General features: G+C 42.4%; 1 protein-coding gene across 6 annotated transcripts in view; it reads left to right on the forward strand.

The window, feature by feature from the left end:
- LOC127002421 (zwei Ig domain protein zig-8-like) overlaps nt 1–20,094 on the forward strand; it is a 107,688-nt gene that overhangs the window by 77,384 nt on the left and 10,210 nt on the right. For 3 of the 6 annotated variants that reach the window (XM_050868451.1, XM_050868521.1, XM_050868384.1), the window contains exons 3-5: nt 12,594–12,784; nt 17,622–17,832; nt 18,934–19,061. In XM_050868451.1, coding sequence (XP_050724408.1) covers nt 12,594–12,784; nt 17,622–17,832; nt 18,934–19,061 — 530 coding nt within the window. The remainder of the gene's footprint in view (nt 1–12,593; nt 12,785–17,621; nt 17,833–18,933; nt 19,062–20,094) is intronic. The other 3 variants (XM_050868656.1, XM_050868700.1, XM_050868591.1) reach the window with 1 other exon arrangement.

Genomic DNA, 20,094 nt, shown 5'->3' on the forward strand with positions numbered 1-20,094 from the left:
AGAGAAAAGAGGAGAGGAGAGGAGAGGAAAGGAAACGAAAGGAAATGAGAGGAAAGGAAAGAAAAGGATACGAAGCAAAAGGAAAGGAAAGGAAAGAGATGAAGGACGGGAGGAAGGAAGGGCTGGGAAAGGAACAGAAAAAGAAAGAACTGATAAAAAGGAAAGGAAAGCAAAGAGAAGAGGAATGGGAGGAAAAAAAAATGAAGTGGAGGGATAGAAAAAGCATACAACACACACACACATCCACCCCAGGGAAAGGGTATTTCTGGGAGAGGTGGAGGAAGGGGAGGGCCACCGGCAGGGGAGGAAAGCGAGAGAGAGGGAGAGAAGGGGATTACAGAGCAACACAGTGGAAGACTACAGAGGGTACAGAGGAGGCTTTGGCGACGTGTATGGAGAGTCCAAAACCTGTGTGTGTGTCCGTGTGTGTAAGTGTGTGAGTGTGTGTGTGTGTGTGTGTGTATGTCAGATGTTGGAGTGGAGGTTTAGTGTGTTCCAGTGTGTTCCCGTGCTGTTGTTTCACCTGACATAGTGTTCCATAGGGGTGTGTTGCTTTGTAAGGCTTAGGTATATATATGCTGATAGTGTTATGCTTTGTTGTACTGTTTGAATATTTGACTTCGTTCTTCTAAAAGGTTATGATAAGGATGGTAATGAGGTGCTGTGTGTGTGTGTGTGTGTGTGTGTGTGTGTGTGTGTGTGTGTGTGTGTGTGTGTGTGTGTGTGTGTGTTTTAATGATCCTTACGTAATAAAAAATCATTGGCCGTCATTTCACTGTCGCCTTAATAAAAATAATTGGTTAAAGTTAATTAACATAAAAGGATAATGTTCGGAGAGAGAGGAAAAGAAAAGAAGGGGAGAGTTAAGGAGAACGTCGAAAAGAAGAGGGAATATGAAGAAAGAGAAGGAAAGAAGAAGAGGAAAGGAAAGGAATGGAAGGAAGGAAGAGAAGGAAAGAAAAGGAAGGAAAGAAAAGGAAGGAAAAGGAAAGATTTTTGTAATGTAATTCTACAGACCACAGAAAAACATATCGTGGTATTTATATGGAAGCTTTATTTATATAGATACACAAATAAAATAAAAAGTACAGCGATTATTCTAAACTCCGATATATATTTTTTTCTCAATATTTTAATGAAATGAGATATTTAAACTTTTATGAATGTTTTTTTGTTGTTGTTTATTCATGTGGCCCATGTATATGTAACCACACACACACACACACACACATACACACACACATACTAAAAATCATTAAACCCCACCAAGACATAACACACACACACACACACACACACACACACACACACACACACACACACACACACACACACACACACACACACACACACACACACACACACACACACACACACACACACACACACACACTAAAAACACACAAAAAAAAAAAACTGAATCCCACCACGCCATAACCTATTTCCTGCCACAAACTGCTTAGCCATAAATCAACCTTTCTTTTTTCTCCCCTTATTCTCTCTTTTTTCATTCCCCCGCCGCGTCTAGTCACCGAGCATTCCCCGACGCAGTGTAAACATTAATTCCAACCCCCAAGGGAAAACAATAATAAATACATCCCGAACAAATAACATTAATAATTTGAAGGGAAGCAGCGTGATGTGTTTGTGTTTTTCGTGTGTGTTTTTATCGTATTATTTTATTCAGCATCGTGTTTTGTTTTGTCGATTTACATTTATGAGCAGTGGATTTGTTTGTACTGTGGATTTTCTCAACGCGTAACACTTGTAGGAGCGGCGCAGACATCCCGTGTAGAGCTGATAATAGTATATTCTTTTAACTTACTTATTTCATCTCTTGCATCGTTCTTCCCATGGCTCTTAGATCTCCACTAAGTCTGTTACTAATCAAAAACTGTCGGCAACTATGTGCGAGAGGCAATGTCAGATGTGTAGTGTGGGAGCAGAAAAGAATCGATGTCTGCTAAGCTGATAACAACGTATTCTTTTACTTATTTATCTCATCTCTTTCTTCGTTCTTCCCATTGTTTTTATCGGCAACTATGTACTAGAGCCAAAGTCAGATGTGCGGTAGGGAAGTAGAAAGGAAACGATATCTGCTGAGGAAAGGAGGAGCTTATTCTGATATGACGAATGATTGGCATGTTCATTTTGTTGGACTATAAAGGGTAAAACTTTGTATGATAGGAATTGTTGAGTAGACTCCAGGAAGCTGGTGTTAGCTTAGGGTAGCAAACTGCGACGTCATTTTGTAACTGAATACGAAGATTTAAAGGGCTTCTAACGGTCAATTACTACATATACTAATACAAATACAAATACTAAAAATGATAACAATAAAACTACACAATAACCGATATTTCAATGCCCTTTACCTCTCCAATCCATTTCCGTTCCTTCCCAGCACTCACTCAATCACACAGATCACCCGCCCTCCTTCCCTCCCTCCCTCCCTCCCTCCCTCCTTCTCCACCCTCGCCTAACCTCACCTAGCCTTGCCCAGCCTTGCACTCGTTTTACCAGGCAATTGGCATCAAATTAACCAATATCCCTATGCCCCCTACCTCTCCAAGCCATCACCCTTCCTTCCCAGCACTCACTCACACAGATCACCCGCCCTCCCTCCCTCGCCTAACCTCACCTAGCCTTGCCCGGCCTCGAACTCGTTTTAGCGGCAATTGGCATCAGCTTAACCAATCACCCTATGTCCCCTACCTCTCCAAGCCATCACCCTTCCTTCCCATCACCCACTCACACAGATCACCCGCCCTCCCTCGCCTTACCTCACCTAGCCTTGCCCAGCCTTGCACTCGTTTTACCAGGAAATTGACATCAAATTAACCAATAACCCTATGTCCCCTACCTCTCCACCCCATCACCCTTCCTTCCAATCACCCATTCAAGATACCGTACCTCCATCCCCGCCTCTCCACCACCTGGGAAAGCTTCGCCTAACCTTGCACGGCCTCCCACTCCTTTTACCGGCAATTGGCATCAGATTACGAAGCGCTGCACGTCATTAAGCGGATCTTTTACGCATAACGGGGGACACAAGAGCGCCACACATGCATCGCAGGACCACTTAGGGTGATGAATTGCAGCGTTTCAGTGTAATTAATGCAGAGTTTTAGCGGGGACGGAGATAGAGAGAGGGAGGGAGATGGAAAGAGAGCGAGAGAGAGAGGGTTAAGAGGGAGAGTTAGAGAGGGAAACAGCGAGTAGAGTTAGAGAGGGAGAGAGTTAGAGAACATAAGAACAAGAGACAGACAGAAGGAAAGAAAGGAAAGGAAAGAAAAGACATGACGAATGGGAGGAAGGAAAAGAAGGAAAGGAAACGAAAAATAAGAGGAAAGAATATACGAAATAAGGAAAATAAGGAAAAGAGAGAAAAGAGAAGAGTACCCCACCCTCTCTCTCTCTCTCTCTCTCTGTTGTATGCCTTTCTCCTGGAATAAACTGCTGTCACTCATTTTAAAATATTGCCCATGTCACATTCTCTCTCTCTCTCTCTCTCTCTCATGCGCGCGCGGTTGAGTCATTCCATTAAGTCTATTTCCACTTTTTTTTATTCTCTTCGTCAGGTGAACTACGGACGGTCCAGGAAAACACGCTCTTTTTCTTCCTTTCTCTTTTTTTCCCCTTTTCTCCTTTCCTCTCTTCCCTTTAGTGATTTTTAGCCCTTTACCCTTTTTATCCAATTTATCCCTTTACCTCGTTTTTTCCCTCTTTCCCTCTCCTCCGTTTATTGATTGTTACCTTTCTATTTCCACCTTTACTCGTTTGCCTCTCTTTCCCTTCCTTTTCCTTGCCTTTCCTTTCCATATTCGTTTATCCATCTTGTCATTTCTCATTCCTTTCTTGTTTTCCCTTCTTCTTCCATTGAACTATTTTTTTCTCCTGAATCTATCTTCCGTTCACTGGTTATTTTCTTCTTTTCCCTTTACCTTTCCTTCCCTTTCCTTTCCTTTCCCTCGTCGTTTCTTCGTCTTGTCATATCTCATCCCATTTCTGTTCTATTTTTTTCTTCTTTCAGTTATAGGTTTCCATTTTCTCCTTCCTCCTTTCCTTCTTTTTCATCTTTTTTTTCCTGTCTTGTATATTTTCGACAGCCCTTTTTCTCTCCCTTTTCAAGCCATCTTATATCTCGTACCTCTTGATTTTGTTTTTTGTTTTGTTTTTCTCCTTTCACTTCTACGTTTCCCCTTTACTCCTTTCTCCTTCTTCTTCCTCTTCCCTTTCCTGCTTTGTATCTTTTCCATCTCCCTTTCTCTCCCTTTCCCTCCCTTAAATCGTTCCTTTCCCTTAAATACACTGGTCCTTCTCCTATACTTCCCCGCAACCCTTCCCCTTCCCTTCCTAATCACCCATACCTTATTTTTTTACCTCCTCCCCTTTCCTCCCCTTTTCCCATTAGCTAATTTCCCTTCCCCCCTATCTCCTTTTTTATACCTTTCCCTTCCTGTCTTTTTTTTCACTTTCCTGGACTTCCCTTTTCCATTACCTTTAACTCTTGCTTCTTTCCCCTTGTTTTTTTTTATTTATTTCCCCTTTCACTATTCATCGGTTCCCCTCCCTTTTTTATCCTTCCTCCCTTTCTCCTTTTTATTCATTTTTCCTTTCATATTTTTTTTCACTTTCCTGTACTTCCCTTTCCTTTTCCTTTTAACTCTTGCTTCTCTTTCCTTCTCTTTTTTGCCTTTTTGCCCTCCCCTTTTTTTTCCTTCCTCCGTATCTCCTTTTTATTCATTTTTCATTTCTTTTTTTTTCACTTTCCTGTACTTCCCCTTTTTCCTGCTTTTTGCTTTACTTCCCTTCTCTATTTTCCATTTCTGCCCCCTTCCTCCATTCCTCGGTTCCCCTCTCCTTTTTTTCCCTTCCCCTCATCCACTTACAGCTTCCCCCTTCCCTTTTTTTTGCTGCTCCCCTCTAACGCCTCTTCTTGTAACTCCCTCTGTGTCAATTTCCCCTCTCCCGCCCCCTCCACGTAAGCCCTTTTCCATGTACTCTTCTGACCCTTCTTCCTGTCTCCTTCCCTCATCCGTTCCTTCCCTTCCTCTCTTTCCTTTCCTTCCTCTTCTTCCCCTTTAGTAACTGTTCGATATTCCCCCCTTTCCTTTCCTTCTCTCTCTCTCTCTCTCTCTCTCTCTCTCTCTCTCCCCTCCACAGATCATAATTTTCTGAAAGCGTACTGTCACAAAAAATGCCTCTGTTAACCAAAAAGTTGAAATTTGTTTTGTACTCTCTCTCTCTCTCTCTCTCTCTCTCTCTCACACACACACACACACACACACTCTCTCATCAGCTACTCCCATCACTTCCGAGAGCTTGATTGAGGAACTAGGCACAAATAACGCCCTACCATGATGACGCTCCCTACAGCTACTCCCAACAGTCCCCGATGAAAAGAAAAGAGAAGGAACAGTAAAGAAAACGGTGAACGCAGATGTGACAGGCTAATGCGTCGCGCGAGGGACATTAAGGGGAGGGAGTTAAGCTTAAAAATGAAAAAGGAAAATGTACGATGCGAACTGAACAGAGCAGAAGGAACATAAAGGAGGATTTGAGGAGAAGGGGAAGGAGTAAAAGACCGGGAAGCCGAGGTGAAGAAGCACGGGCACAAGACGAAATAAGATGAGAGCATGGGAAGAAATGGCGTAGAAGAAACCAGATGAAACAGCAAAAAATAAAGGTGGAGGAAGAGGAAGAGTAAAGATTAGGTAAGGGAAATGAGGTGAAGAAGCACTAGAAGAAGACCAATAAGATGAGAGAATGGAAAGAAATGGCGCAGAGGAAAGCAGATTAAACGGAAAAATAGGGACGGGAAAAGAGGAACAGGAGGAGGAGGAGTAAAGAACGTGATAGAGGGAACTTAGATGAAAAAGCACAGAAAGAAGACTAATGAGATGAGAAAAGGATGAAATGGCGCAGAGGAAAGCAGATTAAACAGAAAAATAGGGACGGGAAAAGAGGAAGAGGAGGAAGAGGAGGAGTAAAGAATGTGATAGAGGGAAACTGAGATGAAAAAGCACAGACAGAAGACTAATAAGATGAGAAAAGGATGAAATGGCGTAGAGAAAAGCAGATTAAACATAGAAAAATAAAGACGGCAATGGTGTTAGAAGAGGAAGAAGAGAAGGACGACGAGGACGAGTAAAGAATATGATAGAGGGAACTGAGATGAAAAAGCACAGACAGAAGACCAATGAGATGAGAGTGGGAAGATATGGCGTAAAAATCAGATTAAACATACGAAAATAAAGACGGCAATGGTTTTAGATATGGAAGAAGACGAGGAAGGGTAGGGAAAGAAAGAGTGAAGTAAATGTACCTTAAATATTACTAAACTTGAAGGCATGAAGGTTAGAGAGGACATAAGCGCTGGGATATTACAAGAAATTGACAAAGAAACGAGAAATGAAGAAACAAAGCCAGGAAAAAAATAGGACGAAGAATAAAAAGATGAACGCAGTGGAGGGAATTTATATCGAATAGCAAGAAAACAGAAAAAAGTTGGGACCGTAAATGGAGCATAAGAGAAAATATGAAGAAATACCGAGGAAATTCTAAAAAACACGAGACAAGTTTCACAACAAAGAGAAAGGAAGGAGAATAAAGAAAACTTGGGAGATAAAAATAGGATAATCAGGTAAGGAAAGAAAATTCTAAAAAAACGGATGCGAAAGGAGGAGAAGGAGGTCGACGAGGAGGAGGAGGGAAAGTTATTGAAAATGCAGAGAGGAGAAGTTTCACGACAAAGACGAAAGGAAGGAAGAAAAATATAAAAAGTTAAGGAGGAAAGAGGAAAGCGGAGGAGGTAAGGAAGATTTAAGGAAATGGATGGAGGAGAGAAGGAGAAAGGGAAGTGAGTTATTGAGATTTAAGAAAATTGAAAAGGAAGGAAGGAAGGAAGGAAGGAGGGAAGGAAGGAAGATTTAAAGATAAAAAAAAAAAAAGATGAACATGACGTTAAAACAGACCTCGAGGAAATGGAAGAAGGAATTAGAGAGGACAAGAAGAAGACAGACGGTGCAGAGATGGCAGAAAGAAAGGATGAGAAAGATTAAAGAAGAAAAAATGGGAAATATGAAAAGAAAATAAATCAATACATGCCAAAATTAAGAAAGCAGGCCCTGGAGTAGAAAGGAAGAAAGAAAACAGGGAAGGAGATGCAGCAGCAAAGATGAACTACAAAAAGAAAATAAATGAATGAGTAAAAAAATTAATAAATGACACAAGCAATGAAGTAAGAAAGGAGGGACGGAAGGAAGTGTGGAAAGATGAAAAACGAAAATAAAATAAATGAAGACAAAAAAAATTGAAAAAAAAGCAAGTGAGCAATGAGGGAAGAAAGAAAGGAGCAAAACATAGCGGTAGAAGATTAAGGAGACGCAGAATAACAAGAACAAAAAAGAAAACAAGAAAAATAACAAGACCAAAAAAGCAAAAGAAGAAAAAGAAAGTGAAAAATTGCGTGCAGGAAGACAAGCAATGCATCAGGAAGGGAGACTGCCCTAAAAAGTACCTAATGACAGCGCACGCCTGACACATACCCACCCACCACACACACACACACTCCACCCTCAAGACACACACACAGAAATGACGCACCTCGGCCCTCCATCACCCAGACACTCTAACCATGACAAACAGCTCTTTCCAGCGCCCAGAGACGTGAGGGATTGCCCGGCGCGATAAAAATGACCCTCTGACACAAAGGAAGGGCGTGGCGGTACTTGTCCGGAGTGGTCGTCATCGCGAACCTCACAAAAAAGACGAGAAAGGAAGCTCAGGCGGTGGATGTTTGTTTTTTTTTGTTTCCGGCGTGGAGGAAAATTACTCTCCCAACATGACGAGAAGATAATGAGCCCACGTCACTCAGTCCAAAATTGCGGTGAAAGGTTTTCCTCCCACTCTCGTAATTGGCGTTGTTATACCAGAAAAATGTCAGAAAATTGTGGATCGCGAATATGTATACCTTAACTTACCGTAATTTTATAATGGAAATGTAGTGCTATCATGATGTTTCTGGATAAATTTACACTCCCATGATAAACAAAGCATAAGATAAGTGCAGAAAAAAAGTATAATGCCATCTCATAATGTCAAAATATTACCATGAATATTTGGACCGTGAATATGTGGACCTTAACTTACCGTAATTTTATAATGGAAATGTAATGCTATCATGATGTTTCTGGATAAATTTACACTCCCATGATAAACAAAGCATAAGATAAGTGCAGAAAAATAAAGTATAATGCCATCTCAATGTCAAAATATTACCATGAATATTTGGACCGTGAATATGTGGACCTTAACTTACCGTGATTTTATAAAGGAAATGTAATGCTATCATGATGTTGCTAGATAAATTTACACTCCCATGATAAACAAAGCAAAAGATTAGTGCTAAAAAAAAATGCCATCTCATAATATAGTTTCAACGCTAAATGACTGTAAAATCAGCAATGTATAACTGTGAAAGCTCATCTCTTAAAATCGCATTGCAAAAAGAAAAACAGCAAAATAGAACAGTATACCAAATTAATATGATTCTAATACACGTACAATACCGATATAACCCAATCAAACCAACAAAACCTCAAAGAACAGCAATATATGATTCTAACAGACTACATACCAACACAACGCCATCAGACTGAGCATACAAAGAAATCACAAACCCACGAAGCAAAGCGGATTAAGGACAAAATATACGATTCTAATACACGTCCAGAACCAGTACAACCCAATCAATCAAACAAAACCTCAAAGAACAGCAATATACGTTTCTAGTATACTAAATATCAACACAACGCTATGAAACTAAGAATACAAAAGAAAACACAAGCCCACAAAGCACAGGGGAATAGGGACAAAAATATACGATTTCTATACTTACAATATCTATAAAAACCTACCAAACTAACACTAAAGATGAGAGCACAAAAGCCACAGAGGAGGAGGAGGACAGCACAAGCGTGGGGACAAAAATGATCCAGAAAAATATAAGAGCGCGAGATCAGAGGCGATGGGGGACGATTTTTCTCTGGAGAGGTGCGTTTGGAGGGAGGGAGGGAGGTAGGAGAGACAGAGGAAGGGATGGCTGGTAGTGGAGGAGGAGGCTGGGTCAGGAGATGAGGGAGAGGTAGCAGTACTGAAAGTGGAAGGGCGAGGGAGGGAGGGAGTAGAAAGTGAGTAGAAAAAAGAATGTTGATGGAGTGGAGGGCAAAAAGGGGAGGGATGGTACATGAGGGTCAGGAAGTGAGGGGAGGGAAAGGGAGGGGAAAAAGGAGAAGGTAGAGGAAGTAGGTATGCGAGGGAAAGAAAGGGAAGAAAAAAACGAGAAGGTAGAGGAGGTAGGTAAGATAGGGAGGTATGGGTAGGAAGGGAAGTAAGGAGAAGGGTAAGAAAGTGAGGGAAGAAGATGAAGGTAAGAGAAGGGGAGGGAGAGGTAAAGAGAGATGGGTAAGAAAGGGAGAAAGGAAGTAAGGACATAAAAGCTAAGTGATAACAGGGAGTAAGGGAGGTGGAAATAAAAAGGTGGAGGGAGGCAGATGTCTGGAGGAGAGGTGAGGGAAGGAGAGAAGGGAGAGGAGGTGAGGGGTGGGGTGTGCCAAGGCTCTATGTGTATGGATGACTGGAGGTGAACTCGTGGGATCGGAAGAAAAATGCCTTGGATGACTGGGTACGAGAGAGAGGGAGAGAGACAGACTGACATACAGAAAGAGACACACAGACAGGCACACAAACAAAAAGAGACACACAGACAGACATAGGAAGAGACAGAGAATCCTCCAACGAAAAAAGTTAAAAAAATAGGAAATGAGGGAGGGAGGGAGAGAGGAGACAGAGACAGAGCTAGACAAAGATGAATGGACGAAAGAAACAAGGAAAAGGGTCGCAGGGAATGGAAGGAAGAGAATAAGTATGGAAGTCAAGAACAGACAGCAAGGAATCACAGAACGAGGAGATAAAAAAGATTAAAGATACATACAGAGCCAATGGAGAAGATTATAATACAAGGAGAGGGAGGCAGAGATAAGAGAATACCGATGATACATATAGCAGAGAGAAAAGAAGAAAAATAAGAGGCAAGTACAAGAAGAATATAATGGAGAGTAATAATAAAGAGAAGGAAATAAAAAAAAACTATAAAAATTGTTCAAAGAGGATTAAGATGAATGAACTTTGGAGAAAAGCAAAAGAAAGAGAGTGTGCGAGGAGAGAAGAATATGACAAATAAAAAGAAGAAAAATATGACACGAATATGACAAGATGGAGGACAGTAACAGTAGTAATAGTAGTAGAAGTAATAATAATAATAATAGTAAAAGAAGGAAATACAATAAAAAAAATAGGTAAAGAGGATTAACATGATACACGAACACTGAAAAAAAAAGACTAATGCGGACGAATAGGGAATAGAGGAGCAGGAAGGAGGAGGATAATAAAGAGAGACGAATAAGGAATAGGGGAAGAAGGAGAACAATGGAGACGAATAGGGAATGGAGGAGGAGGAAGGAAGAGAGAAATAAAGAGACGAATAAGGAATAGGGAAGGAAGGAAAAGGAGGACAATAAGGAGACACAAAGTTTATGAATTATCAACAAAAAAGAATTAAAAGAGAAAGCAAGGACAGTGATGAATGGGACACAGGAAACGAAGAAACAAAGATATATAGAGAAGAAACAAAAGAGGTTGGGAAGGAGGAGGAGGAGGAGGAGGAGGAAAGTAAAAGAAGATGAAGGGAAACAAGAAGAAAGGAAACAAAAGGAGAGGAGGTTGTTCAATGAGATGAAAGAAGGAATGCAAAGGAAACAAGACAGGAAAAATATGTGAGAAAAGTCAGAAGAATGTGAATGTATGAGGAAAGAGAAAGAAAAAGAAGAACAGGAATAAAGATGAATGGAGGAATACTGAGATAAAACGATATATAGATAGATAGATACATAGAGACAGGTACATAGATAGTTGGAAAGAGAAAGAACAAGAAAAATAAGGCAAATAAAAAAGAAAGTATAGAATAACAAAAGAAAAACGAATAAAAAGGACAAGATAGATAATGTAAAAAAAAAAAATTAAGAAAAAGAAGAATTTATAGACGACACCAACTAACTCGGAAACAACAATGACAACAACAACAAAAACAAAGCAAAACAAACAAATGAACAAAACAAAACAAAACCCTTCCTTAATCGCCCGCTCGTAACCCATCGATCGGAAATCTTAATGAGCAATCAGCGGCGCACACCCCCACACGCACACGGGCCATTTACCTGCTCAAGGCACAAAGGGCTTTTATGTTAATTAGTCTTGGTTACACCTGGACAAAGGATTAGCGGGGGGCGCACCAAGACTTGCCCCACCGCCACGCTCCGGTTACGCCCTCGCTGCTCCGTGCGGTTAATATTCGTACGGTAAATATTCGCACGGTAAATATTCGCACGGTAAATATTCGCACGGTAAATATTCGGAGTGTTTATCATACCAAGGAAAATGCTGAATGGACGTGTGTATGGAGGGAAGGAGGGAGGATGAAGGTAAGAAGGGAGTGAAAGAGGATTGGAGGAAGGGAAGGAGAGGAGGGGCAGGTGAAGGGAGGAAGGGAGAGGAAAGCTGGGTGTGGAGGGAGGAAGGGAGGAGGGAAAGATAGCAGGGAAGGAGGAAGGAAGGGTAGGAAGGAAGAGAGGTAGGGAGAGAGGAAAGAAAGGGCAATTGAATGAAGGGATAATGGCTGTAGGGGAAGGAAGGAAGGAAGTGAAGTAGGGAGGAAAAAAGGGAGGGAGGGAAGGAAAGGAGGGCAAGTTAAAGGGGAAGTAATGGGTGTAATTAGAGACTGAGGGGGAGGATTAAAAGGGTGGAGAAAGATTAATTGATTGACGTGACTTAAATTGCATCGTCGTAGCTTCAAGGCTCAAATATTTGCTGCCGTCAACTAATGAAATACTCCAAGGATTTTCTTTGATAACTGAAGTAAGATAAATGCAATGAAAATATTCCTTAAGGTCTAAACAAAGGAAGGAAAGCAGCCAGGCAAACACACAAAGAGACAGACGTGTGTGTGTGTGTGGGGGGGGGGGGGGGGTTGTGGTGGTGTTGATGGTAATGCTTCTAAATGTGGTGATCACTGTGGTGCTGAATGTTGTTAGCCTCCTTAAGTAAAGTTTAATAATTTAATTTAAGTTAATCTATAAGTAAGCTTTCAGTGACGAACATTTTTAATCAAGAAAACCTTTCATTAATATACTCTTCAAAATTTCATTGGTCTTCACTAATGAATGCTTTGTATTTTAAATCATGAATATATATTAAACAGCCTTATCCCTTTCTAAGTAAAAACCTAACATCTTACAAGTCTAACAAAAAATCTAATGAAAATCCTATTACTTAATCCTTAAAATTCAAATCTCGTAAGCCTATACAGCATTAATACTTTAGCTATAACATAAGTATCTAATAACAATCTAATTACTTACTCCTTAAATCTAACTTCGCCGAAACCTATACAACCTAAGTCCTTTATCTTTTATTATCTCCCTGCAAGAAGCTCCCATGATTCACCCGTGCCTCCTCTGCCTCCATTAACCCAGTGTTCCCGGTGTGGGCGGCAGGTGGGCTGTGGGCGTGGGAGAGGGCCGCCCGCCACGTGGTTCCCGAGCCCACCGTGCCGGGACCCACCCTGCCGCCCGTGTTCGACCCCCGGGTGTCCAACAACGTCACGGTCACGGCTACCAAGACGGCGAGGCTCTCCTGCGTCGTGCACAACCTCGGCAACAACTCGGTAAGTGTCTGAGAGTCCTATTCTTAAACCTTTCCGCGCCTAACCACACACACACACACACACACACACACACACACACACACACACACACACACACATTTGACATGGCTTTTGTATGATTTCTGGCTATTTCAAGTGGTAGTTTTATGACCCTGGTGGTAGTCTGACTCTTCTTCTGTACCGTGACCCTAAGAAAACACTCATTAGATAGAAAAAGACTGATCTCCTTTACAGCTTTTGGAAATGGTTAATGTTGTCTCAGTGCCTCATCTTTCTCTCTGGCTGTCTGTCTATTCCAGTACGTCTTTGCATGTCTGACTCTTCTCCTGTACCGTGACCCTAAGAAAACACTCATTAGAACAAGACTAGTTTCTTTTTCAGCCTTTTGGAAATGGTTAATGTGGTATCAGTGCCTCATCTATCTCTCTGCCAGTGTCTATTCCAGTACGCCTTTGCATATTACTGTCTCATCATCTTCTGCATCCCTATTCATGTAAATCTATTTCTGTCCACATCACCACGTTTCTCCCTCCATGATACCTACTCAAAACTTTGGGCGCAGAATTGAGGATGAGTGAAAAGTTGGACCCAAAAAAAAGTATATTCGCAAAAGTTTCTCTCCATGTTACTTAAATCTTCCTCGCATAATAAGACGTGAAGGGAGGAAGAGAGGAAGAAAAAAAAGTATTCATGCGCGCGAGATAAAAGTTTCCCATTTCAACTTTCTTCGGTACTGCACCACAAATAGGAAAGTAAATATTCAGATTCTACTTTTTATTCCTACTCTGACTGTGTGTGTGTGTGTGTGTGTGTGTGTGTGTGTGTGTGTGTGTGTGTGTGTCAGAACCTCAGCAAACTAGACTGACATTAAGACCAAAAAAAGGCATAAAAAATCATCTAGAGAGAAAATAAAATAAAATAGTGAGAGATAAAGAAGGGGAAGAAGAGAGGAAGGTGGGGGTAGAAAGTGCATCAATCACCACCACCACCACCACCAACACCAGCGGATTATATTTTTTTTCCACCACCGCCGCGAGAAGACGAGACGAGACCAAGTTAAGAAAAAAATACTGGTTGAATATTCCATCCTCGCCTTGCCTTCCACACGAGCGAGAGAACCCAAGCGGAAAAGACAACTAGGACATGAGGAAGGAAGGAAGGAAGGGAGGCAGGAAGGGAGGGAGAAAGGAAGGGAGGGAGAAAGGAAGGGAGGAAGGAGTGAAGGAAGGAAGGAAGGGAAGGAGTAAGGAAGAAGGAAGGAAGGAAGGAAGGAAGGAAGGAAGGAAGGGAGGGAGGGAGTGAAGGAAGTAAGGAAGGAAGGGAGGGAAGGAAGGAAGGATTGGAGGGAGAAAAGATGGAAGGATGGGATGGAAGGATGGAGGGAAAGAAGGAGAGAGGGAAGAGACGAAGGAAAGAAGATTGAACGGAAGGAAGGGATGGATGGATGGAGGTAGGGAGGAAAGCAGTGAGGAAAAAGAAGGGAGAGAAGCGGGAAGGGCGGGGGATGAGAAGGAAATGGGTGAAGAGAGGGAGAAAGGAAGGGAGAGGATGGAGTGAAAGAAGGAAGGAAGGAAGGAAGGGAGGAAGAAAGGGAGGAATGAAGGGAGGAAGAAAGGGAGGAATGAAGGGAGGAAGAAAGAAAGGAAGGAAGGAAGGAAGAAAAGAAAGAAAAGGAAAAAGAGGAAGGAGGAAGGAAAAAGGGATTGAGGGAAGAAAGGTGGATAGGAAGGTAGGAATATAGGTAGGTAGATAGAGATAGATAAGCAGTTAGGTAAATGCGTAGGTAGGTAGGTGGGTAAGTAGGAAGGTGGATAAAAAAGAAGGTATAAAGAAAAAGAAAGGAGGATGGACAGGAAGAGAAAGGTAAAGGAAGGAAACAAGGAAGAAAAGAATAAGGAAGAGAGAGAGAGAGAGAGAGAGAGAGAGAGAGAGAGAGAGAGACCGCAGCCTCGTCCCTCATCTTAACGACCGACACGAAAGATTACGAACGAGAAAGAAAAAATAAATAAAAATCCCGCGCTCATGATTGGTCGCCTAATATGACGTCAGAGGCGGTTCTTGGCTGCTATTGGTTGCTGAGGCGAGACGACGAAGAAGGGACCGTATGCATGAACGAGCTAATTGGGCGAACTTCAGATGGCTGGTTGACGCGGATGAGCAGCGAAATCTCCTCCTAATGCGGTGATCGGTGAGACAGAACGAAATATTTTTGCGAGATGAATAAATAATGAACCGAATGAAAGGAGGAAGAGGAGGAGGAGGAGGAGGAGAGGTGGGTGAGTTAGTTAATTCATTTCTTTATCATTCTTTTCGCTCCATTCTTTTCTTTGTTCTTTTTTTTCTGGGATTTTTGGGTCACGAAGGAATTTTGGCTGCGAAGGTACGGTACTGGGTTTTGGTGGTGGTGGTGGTGGTGATGGTGGTGGTAGTGGTTGAGGCCTTATACCAAGATATGTGTGTGTGTGTGTGTGTGTGTGTGTGTGTGTGTGTGTGTGTGTGTGTGTGTGTGTACGTCTCCTTTAATGATGCAATATTGATTAAGCAGTTTCTCTTCCTTCCCTTCCTCCCCTTCCCTTCCCTCCCCTACCCTTCTATCATGCATTCCTAACCCCTCCTTCCTATTTCCTGTGTAATTTCCCTCCCTTCCCCTCCTCCCGTTTCCTCCCCATACTTCTCCTCTTCCCCTTCTCCCCCTTCTCTTCACTACCCTTCCATCATGCATTCCTAACCTTCCTATTTCCTGTGTCATTTCCCTCCCAATCTACCTTACATCCCTACCTCTTTCCTATACCTCCCTCCTCCTCCCTGCTTCCCCTTCCCCTACCCTACCCTTCTATCATGCATTTCTATCGTCTTCTTCCTATTTCCTGTGTCATTTCCCTCCCCATCTACCTTACCTCCCTACCTTTTACCTATACTTCCCTCCTCCTCCCTGCTTCCCTTTCCCCTACCCTCCCCTTCTATCATGCATTCCTTTCGTCTTCTTCCTATTTCCTGTGTCATTTCCCTCCCTTGCTTCCTTCTTTTTTGTCTCAGTCCTCTTTACTCATCTCCCTCAAGTCACATATTTATCCTCCTATTTTCCTCCTTTCCCAGTCTTTCTCCTCATGTTTACTTCCTCTCTATATCTTTCTTCCCCTTCCCAATCTTCCGTTCTCTGTCAAAACCTACCCATTTTCTGTTTACCCCAACCACATCTAACTGACTGGAAAAATACCGAACCGCAACAAAAATCCATCCAGGAATCTCCCGAAATATGAAAGCTGTAAAGGGTCGGGAAATAAGAGGAGAAATGTATAAAAGGAATAGAAAATAAGGAAAGCAGAAGAGAAAATTTGTAGAAGTGGAATATATCTTTACTAACCCTTACACTTGCCCGTTCTTTACCTTTACCTCCATCACACCTGTTCATCGTTACCTCAGTCTCCCCTTCCACCCCTTACCTAAGTCTACCACCCTTTACCTCAGTCTTCCCCTCTTCACCTCGTACCTGCCCTTTTTTTTCCCGTATCCAACTTTTCCTCCCCCTATCCTCCCTTCTCTACCTCTATCTTCACCCTTTTCTTTCCATATTCAACCCATTTCTTCCCTTTCTATCTTTTCCTTTTATATTCACCCATTCCTTCACTTACCTCCCCTTATCTTATGTTTTTCTCCTCCCCTTCCTTCCTTTCGTCATCCTTCTCTCCTCCTTTCCCTCATCCACACCGTATCCTTCCCTTTATTCCACCCTTTATTCATGCTTCTCTCTTCTCCTCTTCTCTTTCCTCTCCTTTCCTTTAACTCACGAAGCCAGACAAACAATTAGCCGGCTGCCATTCTCCCATAATGATACCTGGCGAATGCGGGTTTTTTTTTTTCTTTTCTTTTTTTTTTCGTTTGCGTTCTCTCCTAACTAAAGGTGTAATGACTGGATATCCTCTCTCTCTCTCTCTCTCTCTCTCTCTCTCTCTCTCTCTCGCCGACCCCCTCATATGGAAATATATACACGCGTTTGATGTTAATTTGTTCTGCAGATTGGAAATGTTTGGATTCAGTTTTACTATGTGTGTGTGTGTGTGTGTGTGTGTGTGTGTGTGTGTGTGTGTGTGTGTGTGTGTGTGTTATTTTTTCACATTTTTTACGTGACAGCTTCGTTCCCCTCCATTTTTTTCTCATATGAACTTTTAACACACACACACACACACACACGGCACGACTCACAAACATAACACCACTCCCAAACGCAAACAAACAAACACACCTTCCATACATACAAAGCGCCTCCATTACCTTAAACACACACACACATACACACCACTATCTCCTTCACCTCTTTGCCATCTTCTCCCTTTCATAGCATTTCCTTCCCTTCTACTTGCCTTCCCTACGTCTCCAACCACTTAAGCCATTCATCCTCTTCCCTTCTCATCTTTCTTCCCTGTCCTACCTCTCCAAAACTCAAATTACTAATCCCCTTTTTTTATCCCTTAGTTATCTTGAATCAGGCACCATGATCTACACCTTCTCTATAGTCTTCCAAATATGTCGAGGCCGGTCTGGCGTAGGCTCCCGTGGGTCCTTTCCTCCCCTCTGCTCCGCAACACAGTCTCAACCCTTATCTCTTCCTCTCATATCTAAGCTATAAGTAACATATGAGAGGAAAAAATAAGTGTTGCGACTGTGTGGCTGAGCAGAGGGGAGAAATGGACCCGCGGGAGCCAACGCCAAAACGGATTCAACAATTTGGTTTCATTTTAGTCTTTCTTCATCTCTAATACACCTCTTTATCCCATTCTTACAACTCACCAAAGCTCACACTACTAATGACTCGTGTTTCTCTCCCTCTCTCTCTCAGGTGTCTTGGATCCGGCACCGCGATTTGCACATCCTGTCGGTGGGTTCGCAGACCTACACGAGTGACGACAGGTTCGAGGCGGTGCCCCAGGCCGCTAAGGGGGACTGGATGCTGAGTATCAAGTACGCCCTCCCGCGGGACTCCGGCCAATACGACTGCCAGGTGTCCTCCACGCCCCCCACTGCCCGTACCGTGCACCTCACTGTTATCGGTAAGTCTGGACGCTGATAGGTTACTTTTACTGTCTAATTTCACCCATCGGTATCGTGTTTAATAATGAAATGTTGGGTGAAAAAAATATAAGTAACAGAACATAAAGAAAACCATTAGAGCCGTATTACTAAACATTTCGTCGCCCAAGAACACATATATGACAAGGCTTTCGTAGGAGTTTAAGTCATTTCCGGGAGTAGTTTTATGAGCCTGGTGGTAGTTCGACCCTTCCTCAGTAGCATGAACCTAAAGAAACACTCAGAATCCGTCTGACCCCCTTTTTGACCCTTAGAAATAGTTGGCGTGAGGAGCCAAAGTGTCTTATAATACAGACATTAAACGTGCCTATCCCTACCTTAGCCTCTCCCTTCCACCCCTTACCTAAGCCTCCCATCCTTTACCTCAGTCTTCCCCTTTTCACCTGTTACCTGCCCTTTTCTTCCCTTATCACTCTCTTGTTTTCATTGTCGTCTGTCGATCATCACAATCTTCATCATTATTCTCATTATTTTCGGTATTATCACGGCTTAATGATATCAATTTTATTTCACTCTATCCACTCCGCATATACGCAAAAACGATCCCGCTAATACAGTCTTGTGTGTCTTTGTTCATTGGTAACGTATTCAGTAACGCTAGTCTTGTTTTCATTGCCGTCTGTCTAGCATCACTGTTTTCATCATTATTTTTATTATTTTCGGTTTTATCACCACATTATAAAATAGATTCTGCTGTTTTCACTATTTAGTTACTCAGCAACAATCATTTTTTTAGACTGATGTTTTTAATTCACAAACTATGCCTACAACCACTCCATTTTCGTTTTTACTATTATTTTCACTCACGTTTATTAATTACTCTTCCATCCTCTTAAGCATCTATAATTACCTATCATTAAACCACAATCTTCTAAACACAGGCTCGCAAACTCCCCAAACCCAACTCCTTTGCGCCATCCCTTTCTTCACTAACAGTAGCCTAGTCTATCAGTAACCTCACAACTCCTTCAAAACACGGTCTCTCAAACTCCCATAACTCATCTCTTCTTCTTCATCCCTCCCAGTATCAACCATAACCTTTGTATCTCTCATCCCGCCAGAGCCCCGGGCAAAGATCCTGCGGGCCCCTGAGATGCACGTGGGCCTGGGCTCCCCTATCAACCTGACCTGCGTCGTCGCCTACTCCCCCGAGCCCCCGGACTACCTGCACTGGTACCACAAGGAGAAGGTGAGAGGACGAGGAGGAAATGGGTATATGAGTACTAGAGAGGGATGGAATGGGACGGGATGGGGTGGGAAGGAAGGGAAGACGAGAAATGAAAATGATATAAGCATGGTTGGGAGGGATTGATAGGGAGAATGGGGAGGAGAGGAAAGGAAGAGGAGAGGATGGAGAGGAAAGAATGTAAGTATGGATGGAGAGGGATGAAAGAGGAGAGAGGAAAAAGAAGGTTAAAGAGCAATGGAAGAATACAGGAATAGGAGGAAAAGGTATAAGGAAGTCCGGAGAAGGGATGGAATGGGGGAGAATGGGAAGAAAAAGAGTAGAAAGAGTAAGAAGGAAGATGAATGAGCAACAGCGAGTTTAAATCATCTAAGCCTACCATCCATTTTCTCTGCAACCGCCGACCTATTTAACTATTTCCCTCATGACACATTCCCAGCCTCTTGGTAGTGCTAGGAGCTGCGTGATACCCCGCCTTCCCCTATTCCAAGTTTACTTATGTATTTGTATAAGAAAATATATTTTATCGCTACCAAGGGAAGGATGTGTAGCTCCTACCTTCCTTTTTTTTTTCTCTCTCTCTTCCTGTGTCTTAGTTCTGCATTTCTACTGGTCAAAAATATATTATTATTATTCTCACTGTCACTATCCGTCAATCACTCTGCACGTCTGTCTATCTGTCTCTGAATCAGTCAGTCTAACTTTGCTTGTTTCTTTCTATCTGTCCATTAATCTGTTTGCCAATTTGCCTATGTCTATGTCTATCTTTGCCTGTCTGTCAATCTGCTAATTTAAATCTTTTCGGTTTGTCAATATTTCTGTCTCCATTATATCCTATCTTAATATTAACCTCAAGACAGATTGATTAGTTGCCCCTCTGTCTATGTCTTAATCTGTCTATCTGCAACTTCACCTCTGCTTCTGTCTCTCTGCCTGCCTGTCCCTTCATCCCTCCTAATCTCCTGTCTTGCCATCAACACAGCCACTAGACACAAATAGATTAGTTTCCCATCTGTCTACTTGTTGCTTTACCGAT

Source organism: Eriocheir sinensis, chromosome 1, assembly GCF_024679095.1.
Source record: "Eriocheir sinensis breed Jianghai 21 chromosome 1, ASM2467909v1, whole genome shotgun sequence".
Taxonomy (NCBI): domain Eukaryota; kingdom Metazoa; phylum Arthropoda; class Malacostraca; order Decapoda; family Varunidae; genus Eriocheir; species Eriocheir sinensis.